General features: G+C 42.8%; 2 protein-coding genes across 3 annotated transcripts; one reads left to right on the top strand and one right to left on the bottom strand.

Moving 5' to 3' along the window:
* The first annotated feature begins 336 nt into the window (after window positions 1–336).
* bend3 (BEN domain containing 3) lies at window positions 337–5,843 on the top strand. Of its 2 annotated transcripts, none has more exons than XM_006799370.2 (4): window positions 337–482; window positions 2,648–2,702; window positions 2,821–2,999; window positions 3,079–5,843. In XM_006799370.2, exons 2-4 carry the CDS (start codon window positions 2,651–2,653, stop codon window positions 5,302–5,304), a joined length of 2,457 nt encoding a protein of 818 aa, XP_006799433.1. In that variant the 5' UTR covers window positions 337–482; window positions 2,648–2,650; the 3' UTR covers window positions 5,305–5,843. The 2 variants fall into 2 exon arrangements, with proteins under 2 accessions (XP_006799433.1, XP_006799432.1); XM_006799369.2 differs by lacking the exon at window positions 337–482 and adding an exon at window positions 1,011–1,050.
* Window positions 5,844–6,865: 1,022 nt separating this feature from the next.
* On the bottom strand, window positions 6,866–9,446 carry mtres1 (mitochondrial transcription rescue factor 1). Its single transcript, XM_006799367.3, has 5 exons — window positions 9,361–9,446; window positions 8,562–8,604; window positions 8,011–8,452; window positions 7,325–7,397; window positions 6,866–7,251 (listed from the first exon to the last, which is right to left on the bottom strand). The coding sequence occupies exons 2-5, from the start codon at window positions 8,581–8,583 to the stop codon at window positions 7,069–7,071; spliced, it is 720 nt and encodes a 239-aa protein (XP_006799430.1). The 5' UTR covers window positions 8,584–8,604; window positions 9,361–9,446; the 3' UTR covers window positions 6,866–7,068.
* Window positions 9,447–10,339: the final 893 nt, after the last annotated feature.

Raw genomic sequence — 10,339 nt, 5'->3', positions numbered from 1 at the left:
TTATAACTAATGAGTTCAGAGCAGTTGAACAAAAGTGTCCAGTGTGTGTGTGAGTGTGTGTGTGTCATGGAATATGTTTTATAACGCTTCGTGATTGTGTCCTTTGCGTGGGCTAACAGCTGCTCAGCATGTTGAGGATTATTTTTTATTATTCGGTTATTTATTCAAACCCTTCTTTAGCTGGAGGACTCTTAGTTAAATACAATTCAAAGAGTGTAACGGCAGCCCTGTGCATTTACAATGTAAAACTGTAACTGTGGTCCTTTTTCTCTTTTTTTCATCCGTCTCTTCTTCCACAGCTGTGCGGAAGTGACACAGCAGGCGCGCGCCCGTCACGTCACGCGAGAAAGCACAGGAGCCGAGCGAGAAAAAAAAACACCAACAAGAAGAATTACCTTCTTTTATTACCTGCGGAACAAACTGCCGTGATAGTCCGCGGACATGTCACTGACGGTCCCGGGGGGAGGCATGGACTAGTGAAGGTGAGCTCAAACCGCTGGTCACGCGGGTTTTCGGTTAATTTAGCGAGAGTCGGGACACAGGAGGAGGAATAGGACGGGGGTAGGAGGGAAGGTGGGGGCAGTAAGGCAGGCAGGCAGGCAGTCGTCCACGCAAACGTTGCCGCGTCATTAAAATTCACAAACAAAATGTGGCGGTGTTATAGAAACGAAGCGTAAAGACGCGCAGTGTTTCTGAAAAACACCAAGTTTGTTGAAGAGTCCGGTCCACACGGCGGCTTCGGCTCGTGTTGTGGTTCAAGGGTTCATGGGCGGAAGAATGAGGAAGTAGCGGGGTATGAACGCTGGAGGGGAGCAGGGAGGGAACTCTGTATGGAGGCATGCACCTAAAACGGGCTGACTTTAGGTAACAGGGGGGTCCGAGCTGTGCGGGCATTAATTATATATATTAATTAACGTTTATACCAGCCTCACGAGCCTGGGATAAAATACTCAGGCAAACCCAGAGGTTGTGTGTGTGTGTGTGATTAGCTACGAGGCTGCAACCGGTCACATGGTGTTTGCTATGAGGGTGACACGCCAGCCACAACATGTATGTATTTTAACTAAAAGCAGTAGTTTATAAAGCAGTTATCAAAGTAGTAATCATCAAGCTCATTTTAGGCGTCATGTTTGTAGTCTTTGACTCTACTAGCATAGCTTTGCATGATTCACAGCTGAAAAAAACCATCATTAAATCTTTTATTTTTAAAAAAGAAGCATGTGCAAGAATGGTTACAGATAGTTAATTGCTCCAGTTATAGAGCATTGTGTTTACATGTAAGGAAACCGCAGAGGTAACCAAGTGTCCATTGTAGTAGACTACATTTAATATTGCTCTCTTCTAAGGTGGACCACCTCTGTTTTAATTTTCTCCACCGGGAGCTTAAAGGATTTTACCATCCAGATAGAGTTTGAAGTACTTAAAACAATTTTGTGATGATAACTTTTCAGGGAACTTGTAAATGGCTTAGGTGCATTAAAAGCATTTCTGGTGCTTTCTTAAATTTAACAAAACATACTGGAGATCTGCAATGGGCAGATTAATGGCAGAGCCAGTGGTTTAGTGGTTTTGCTCTTTAGTTTAGAGCCAGTCATCATGGGCATGAATGTTGTGATAATTTTGGGCTTTCAATTATTTCTTTGAACTCTTCGAATTTATTTGAATGGTATCCCACAAAACAAAAAAAGTATACATATACAGACTCTAATATATAAAAACACCACTACTAATATGCATCTGGCATAGTTTTGTTCTGGTTTTGCATATTTGACTGGTCTTTTTGGCGGGATCGGTAGAGGTCATTTAGACTGGTTTCCTGGCATGGACCGAGCTTTGAAGTACAATCCAAAGATTTTCATTACACAAATGTGAAGTTGAAGAATTTGGAAGATGGTCCTCCTCTTTCATTATTCCATCTACTTTGTGTAATTCAATGAAATACCTGTATCACTGGCAGGGCAACAGCCCCACAGCATGATGCTATCACCACCAATTGACATATAGTACAGTGCTCTTAGGTTCAAAAGCCTCACCTTTACTCCTGCAAACATACCTCTTATCATTGTGACCAAATAGCTCAATATTTGTCTCGTCGGATCATTAAACTTTTTCTCCAGAAGATATTTTGGGCAGCTGTAAGTTACAGTCAAGCTTGAAGGTGGGGCTTCTTTCTTGTTCAGCACCCTCCCAGTCTGTGTGGCTTCACTGTAGATAGTGTTGCTAGTGTTTGCAGTTCATGGCAGGCTTAAGCCTCAGTGTTTCCCGGGTTGTTCCTGAACATCCAGACCAATTTTCTTCCATCTGTGGATGACAGTTTGGGCCTTCTTCCAGACTTTGCAAAGTGGTAACCCATATGAGTAAATTGTTTAAACAATCGTACAGTACAATTTACTCATCTGCAAAGCTACAATTGTCCTTAGATGTTCCTCTCTCTTTTAGCACACTTTTATCTGATTAGTTGCTAATTGTAAAGAGAAGATATGAACAACAGTTGGACAGGTATATTAGCTAATTTTAACGTTAATAACCTTTCCGTGTAATTTATCCCAACCTAAGAATATGTGTATTACACACATTACTGTCACATTGTTCACATTGATGTATTAAGTGTGTGCATATTAAGTAACTTTCTGAATTTTTTATCTAGGCTATGAATTCCCGTGAGCATGGGGAAATCTCAGATGAAGCAATGCTTGAAAAAGGCAAGTTCTGCATTGTTGTCTTTGCAGCTACAGGAATAAAAATTCACAGATTAACAAAGTATGTTTTGGTTTATTTTTGTAGTGTATGCAGTAAAATAAATTCTGCATTGTTTTGCAGAACACAAGCATGTCCAAGATTGCAAAGAGGAGACGGAGGACATTGCTATTAGTGAACAACCTCAGGTACGTGGAGGAGGATCTTCTGGAGCTGCCGAGGCAGGGAAACGGTCATCTGCAGAGATGGGACCTGACACAGACCAGTCCACTAGCAGCAAGAGAGTCAGGGTGTCTAGTGAGGTAAATGAAGCTCAACTCATGATTAAAACAATATCTTATATGTTATTACACATCCTTGACTGACATTTATTGTGTCTAGATGAGGCGGCACTTGATAGACGAGAGCAGCAGGATTGAACCTCTTTGCCTCACCACAACCGGAGAGAAGAGAGACTGCATCCAGGAGAAATCTAGAGTCTCCTACAGAAAGCCTCTCTTCAGCATCTCCCACCGAATCTCGGAGAAGAGGAACACCCCGAATCTGGAGCAGCAGGCAAGTCTTGGCAGCTTGAATCAGCTCAACAATATGCTCTCATCCAAGCTCCAAAATCCAGAGCAAAATGGCCCAGCAGAGACCATCCCCTCCACAGACACTTTAGGCCAAGCTTCCACAGCGGATTCCAGCCTTTATCCACTGATTGAGAAAATGTTTTTCATTCTCAACACTCTGAATTCAAGCATGACGCAGCTGCACAGTAAAGTGGACTTGCTGACGCTGGAAGTCATGAGGATAAAGAAGCAGATCAAACCGGCTGAGATGGTGACAGAGTTCCAGCCTCCCCCCGAGTATTTGCTAACCAGCGATGAATTGAATCAGCTGATGGAGCAGACGTCAAGTGCAGGGGAACTGGGCTGTCGACTGCTCGTGCATCTGTTCCCGGAGCTGTTCAAAGCAAGGGAGTGCTCTCACGACTGCATGGCGAGCAAGAGAACGCTGGAGTCTCTACATCTGCAGCTTATTCGAAACTACGTCGAGGTGTGCTACCCCACGGTTAAAAACAACAGCGTGTGGCAGGAAGAGTGCCTCCTCCAGATTAATGACTTTTTTAATCGCTTCTGGGCGCAGAGGGACATGGAAAGTGCCCGGCTGCTCAGGAAGCAGGCGGTCACAGCTGGTGGCGTAAAAGCTGAGCAGCCTCAAACCTTTCGTTTCATTAATGAACAGGGTCAGGAGGAGCACATATCTCTAGATCACCAACAGGGCAGCCTGGCTGGTTCAGATGTCGGGTTTGGTACACAAGCCACAGAGGAGTTGGATGAGTTCTCCTCCCCAGAAGACTTTGTTGTTTTCCTAATTCACCGTCTCTTCCCTGAAGTTTTTGAAGAGGGGAAAATACCAGAAGACTGTGGCAATTTTAGTAGTGTGGGACAGCTAATTCTGGACTCTGACAAGATGGACATAATTAGAAAGTATATGGAAGCGAATTTCCCTGATGTGCCTGAGGACAGCTGGCTGCAGGTGTGCATTCAGCATATGGAAGACGCACTTGAGGGTCCTCACAGTAACGGCAACGGGAGTGAACCGGACAACATCAATGAGGAGGGCTACGAACTGGCCAGTTTTCCTGAAGATGTTTCAATTATCAAGGTTCCAGAAGTGAGTGAATATGAAAGACCCAGTCGCAAGTCTAAAAAGTCGCTGCTCACGCCTGTAGATTTTGACAATCTGGAGATTCCTCTGCCTGACTTTACTGTTCCCCAGGAATACATCCTGTCCAGGGAACAGCTCAAGAGCAACTATGAATGTAGCTTGTCCGTTGGGAACTTTGCCTCTCGGCTGCTGGTGCTCATGTTTCCTGAGCTCTTTACCTACGAGAACGCTAGAAAGCAGTATAACTGCAGCGGTTCTCTTGGAAAAAAGCAACTCGACCCCGTTCGCGTAAACCTGATCCGTCATTACGTGCAGTTGGTCTACCCCCGGGCCAAGAACGACAGAGTGTGGATGTTGGAATTTGTTGGCAAACTTGACGAGCGGTGCAGGAGACGTGACACGGAGCAGAGGAGATCCTACCTGCAGCAGCGCAAAGTGTACGGTCAGGAGACAGAGCAGGACTTTCTCTGCCAGCTGAACCAGCTCCATCCTGATAACGGCAGACAGGATCCAGATATTCCCTCTTTACCTCCCGAGAAAAGTAGCAAAGACTTCTGCAAAATCCCCCTTGATGAGCTGACTGTGTCCAAACCAGATTTCCCTGTTCCCTCCATCTACCTGCTCTCTGATACCGAGGTACGGGAAATTGTCCAGCAGAGTCTCTCTGTTGGGAACTTTGCTGCCCGCTTGCTGGTGCGCCTCTTCCCCGAGCTCTTCACCCACGAGAACCTGCGGCTGCAGTACAACCATTCAGGCGCCTGCAATAAGAAGCAGCTTGACCCTGTTCGACTGAGACTGATCCGTCACTACGTGGAAGCCGTGTATCCTGTGGATAAGATGGAGGAGGTCTGGCATTACGAATGTGTGCCAAGCATTGACGAACGCTGCCGGCGCCCCAATCGCAAGAAGTGTGACATTCTTAAAAAGGCCAAGAGGTCAAGCACTGTGTCCTAGTTACAGTACTCTGCAGTTACCCAACACTTTCTGTCATAAAAACAGTTGCACAGTATATAAGCTGAAATCGCATTGTTGAACTTCTACACACTGTCCTCTGTAGGAAGAAGCCAAGCTGTTGCGAGTTTCTTTAGTAGTATTCTTACTCATATTTTACCTTTTTGGCTACAGCAGTAGATGTTCTAGTTTATGTAGTCTTTATTATTGTTCGATAAAAAAGTTACAACCGCTCCTATTTATAAGCCAAACATGTCATAGCTTCTCTAACATACTCTGTTGATAAATGTTGTAGCCTTATAACAATAATAATGATAGTAGCTAACAGCATAGATCACACATTTGCTCTATGAACAGAAATCAAATCACAAGGACGTGATATATTTCCATCGCAGTTACTGATGTAGCATCGTGCCACCACTGTTTTAATAACTATGTGCTTATGTTAAGCCTTCTTATAGAAGTTTATATTATAAAGATAATTTAACATGACAATGGCTCATGATAACCAGTTTCTAATAAAACCACAGTTATAAATGTGACATACAATCACAATGTTTTACATAATCGCACCAGAGCAAGTTCAACATACAGAGCATAGCCTTTCTTTATCTGGTTTCACTTACCCGTTAGGCTAAGAGGTCCCTTGAAGGTGATTATCAACTTGAAAAATCAACCCAATCACATGACATTGGAGACATGTTTAAGTCTGTTGGCAGGTGACTGATTTTTATAAAGAAAGATAAAAATGTGATTTAAGGTTGAAAGCAACATATTTTGCAGACAAATTAGCAGTGTGTGTGTGTGAGAGAGAGAGAGAGAGCGCTATTAAACGTGTGCACTTTAAGTGCTTTGGTCAGAAAGACTTGCTGTATTAATAACATTAGCAAAATGTCAACTTTATAAGTTAATAGACTTGAGTGTCTTGGACTGAACAGGCTACACGGTGGTACATGGAGCATTTCTGCTCTTAGCACTCAAAAGCACTTTCTACTGCAAGCCACATTCACACAGTGCTTTATTCTATACCTTTAAGTGCTATCACATGCAGATGCACCAGGGACAATTTAGGGTTCACAACATTGCCCCAGGACACTGATTTGCAGCCCACCTGTCGCCCACCAGTGCTCCATCTCCTGAGCCACAGGCATCCAACTCTTAGTTCCATCATTAACATAAGAGAATCAGATGAATTGCACTTTTATTCCATTAAATTAATGTTGAGATGTGCATGAGACAGTTTTAGTTTTCATTTTTTCCCCAAGAGAATAAATTAGAGCTCCAAAAGTACAAATAAGGGGTCCTGTTTCAAGAATCATATAAAGTGCTTGTTTCCAGCCAACAGGATTAAAGCGGGATATTTCTTACTCATGCTTATAAGAAATCTATTGTATATAATATTAAATACAATAACATTTCTTTATTAATATTTGGGGATATTTAATAGAAATTTAAAGTTATTTATTTATTCCTGTATATTAAGTGTTGGCAGTTTCAGTTCTGAAACCATGAAAACACCACACAGCTTTCCAAAAAAATAAAAAAAACACAAGGACACAAATGGTGAAGTCTAAACCCTCACAGTGCACCTTTATTGGGGGAGTGTCACACTGTAGAAGGGAGAAGTACACATTTAAACACAGTGAGAGTTGTCAGCTCTGCACAACATTTTTGTAATCCATTCTACATCCACCTCGTTGGAGAGCCACTCAATGCTGTTGACCTCACAGGCCAATGGCATTACAGTCAGTACGGTCTTAGGCAGATTCAAGGTTTAAAGGCCTCCTCCCTGGGAAGCTCGAGACATTTCCAGCGCCTTATGACAACTTTGTGCTTTTCAGTGTTACCAGGGTCAGTAAAAACCCTTCTGAGGATAACTCTCATCAATGTAACAGTGTTCGTTTCTGGGTTCTCTGACAGGACCAGGTCCAGGGTGTCCCCGAGTTTTACCTGAGAAAAGAACAAAATATGAGGAACACTGGATTAACTAATTCGTGCAATGTCGTAAGCAAGCAGCACTCACCGTTTTACTTTTCTTGATGAGTTTCTGTCCGTTAAATCGGAGCTTGTTGTTGTAGAACGCATCTTCAATTTTACTGTGACAGGACAGAAGCACGTTAGACTCTGCTATAATGGCGACAAATGTTGTGAAGTCCCTACTGTTTGCAGTTTTTGTGTGTGTGTGCCTTCTTTCTATGCGATTGTGGCATCGAGGTATGGTCTGTGCCTCAGATGCACGAGGGAGAGGTGGAGCTGGATGGTTGAGATTGGGGGGCCAGTTTGGGGAGAGAGGCACACCTGTCGTGTGGCTGCCAATTATTCTCTTTTCTTATATAGTAGTTGTGAGACTGGAGAAGAAGGAAGACAAAGAGTGAAGCACAGTGGCAGAAATGCTCAATTGCTGGGCAATCGGTGAAGCAAATTTAACTGTGTAGAACTAAAGTCTTCCCCTCTTTGTGGATACTATGGAGAACCTGCTACAGTGATTAAAGGGAAAAACAACAACGTTTCTTGATGAGCTCACAGTGTGCCACTAAAACAGCTTGTGGCACACTGTGAGCACCCTGGCACTGATTCTCCACGCCATTTCCTTATTTCCTGTTTTGATTATGAAGTATGGAGGAAAGAGTGCAAAATCCTGTCTATCTTTAGCAGCAACTTAATCACTTATCAACACCCACCCAGCCTTAGATTCTTATGCTGACTCACTTGCGTGCAATATCCAGGCCAGCTTTTATAATGACATCGTAGCGGAAGGACTGAACATATTTCTCCATGTCTTTATAGTCCTTGGGTAGATTTGGGTCCGAATCTTCATAATCGCTGTCCTCTGCGTCTTTATCATCCTCATCTTCCTCCTCATCCTGTGCACTTGAAGCACCTTTCTTCTTGTTGCTTTTAAACCTCAAATGATGAGCAGACCAACACCTGAGAGCGTCTCTTCCACGGAAAGCAGGCCGGTGACAGCCAGGTGTCACAGGGAAGACCGAGTAGCCGCACAGCTGCCGTGTATGAATGGTCCTGGGACACCATTCGGTCTGCCTCAGTCCATATCCGGTAGCTAGCAGGTGGCGAGGGCTCAACCTTCCAAGCTGCCTCATGGCAAGAGCTTGCACCACCAAACTCTGCATGTTTGTGCTCCACCCAGTCACTGAAAGGAAGGAGGAGATTGTCAAAACAACAACAACAACAAAAAAGCTTCAGTTAATTAATTAATATGGATTCAATATGAAGAGCCAAGGTTCAAGAACAGGACTCACGATTTCTGTCTTTTCGCTTCATGATCGAGTGATATCACAATATCTATTAAATTTAGAAAACAAAAATAGAACCACTTTGAATTCATCTTTATTTTTTGTGTGTTTTGGATCATCTTTGCAAATTCAGTTAGAATAATGACAAGTTTAGGGAGGCTGACAGGCTGCATATGTTGCAGAACATCTGCCTCCTCACCTGATCCATAATTTTACACACACTTTTTTAAACTGCTGAACATAAGTTCAGATCAGCTGGATTTACTGTAATCTTCAGAATAAAAGTATCAATTTATTTCAGGCTCGGCTAACGTAAAAAAACCCACAAACAACTAATTTCAATTATTTTAGTTTAATAAATAAGAAAAGGATCAAATGCTTCTTCTTGAACTAATTGACCGGATTAAAGGCAGTGCTTAAGCTTTACTATTTTAGTCGGCATGCGTTTGTTTATTCCGGAAGTACTCGGTAAGAAGACGTTCTTTGGTCGTTGCTGACCTCAGATGTGTTATGCTCTCACTATAGCGGGCACATTTAATATACATCGCCTGCTTTTCACACACTTTAATGTCATAATTGTTACCAGTTGCTGTCTCCGCTCAATGTTGAGGTTAAAGTTGAAGCCAAGCGGACGCAGATACGGGCGGTTAGCTAGCTTTACTTTTCCTCCGCTGAGCTCGTGGACTCATTACTTCAACCTAAGCGTGACCCAGCCCGAGCTTCGTGACCATCAAACGTGGTACAAACCGTTTTTATCCAATGAAAACTTAACCACGACTTTCCTAACACGCTGCAGGACACTCACCTATCGAATAACCTTTCATAGCTTCTTACTGTACTTCGTCGTGTCCGCTGCCGTGGAGTAGACGTGTGGTCGCCGATTTAAATATACTGCCTCCTACAGCACCGGTGGATTATTACATGTATGGCCGAGGCAAATGGCAGTGAAGGAATTTAAACGCAAAATGGTTCAATCTGGGAAAGATCACGTGTCCTTTTTTTCAGGAATCTATAGATTTATTTTTTTAAAATGAAAAACTTAGGCAAACAACTCTGGAATGAGTAACCATGAAATGAATTAAACATTAAAGTTTTATTCATTTAATAAAAAGAATATAGACATCGTTTTGTGATATGTGGCATTCTTAAAGTAGACCATACAGCTCTGTCCTAAATTTGGCCAATGAGAATTTGATTACTCACCAAACACTGTGCACCACTGTTTGCAAAACTCAAATCTGGGCATGTTGGAAGACATTTATGCTCCATTTAATCAACCCTGAAGCCACTCTCAGTTGCTTTTTTGATATAACAACAGTAAAAGACATTCCAGCTTCTCCTAAAATATAACAGTAATGTGTAATTTACCACAGCAAATTAGATGTCTCTTATAAATAGAAGGCATTGTCATAATGTTGCAGTTGTTGGTCATCAGACCAGGCAGGTTTTCCAGTCTTTGGTGTTCAGTTCTGGTGATTCTGTGTGAATTAGTCTTAGTTTCTAGTGTGGTCTTATGGTGCTGTAGCCTATCCGGTTTTGATGTATTGTTCATTCAGAGTTGCTTTTCTACAAATCTTTATTGCAATGAGCGGTTATTTGAGTCACTGTTGCCATCCTGTCAACTTGAAGTAGTTTGGCCATTGTCCTCCATCTTCTGGCACCAACAAAGCGTTTTCTTCCTGCATGTTTTCTCTTTTTCAAACCATTCTCTGTAACCCAGGAGATGGCTGTGCGGAAAGTTAAGCAGTTTCTGGAATACTCAGAGCAGCCTGTCCGGCACTAAT

This window comes from Neolamprologus brichardi, chromosome 19 (assembly GCF_056152115.1).
Source record: "Neolamprologus brichardi isolate AB-2024 chromosome 19, ASM5615211v1, whole genome shotgun sequence".
In the NCBI taxonomy this organism is placed as follows: domain Eukaryota; kingdom Metazoa; phylum Chordata; class Actinopteri; order Cichliformes; family Cichlidae; genus Neolamprologus; species Neolamprologus brichardi.
Note: the sequence above shows the minus strand (reverse complement) of the source record. Positions and strands in the feature narration are given on the sequence as shown.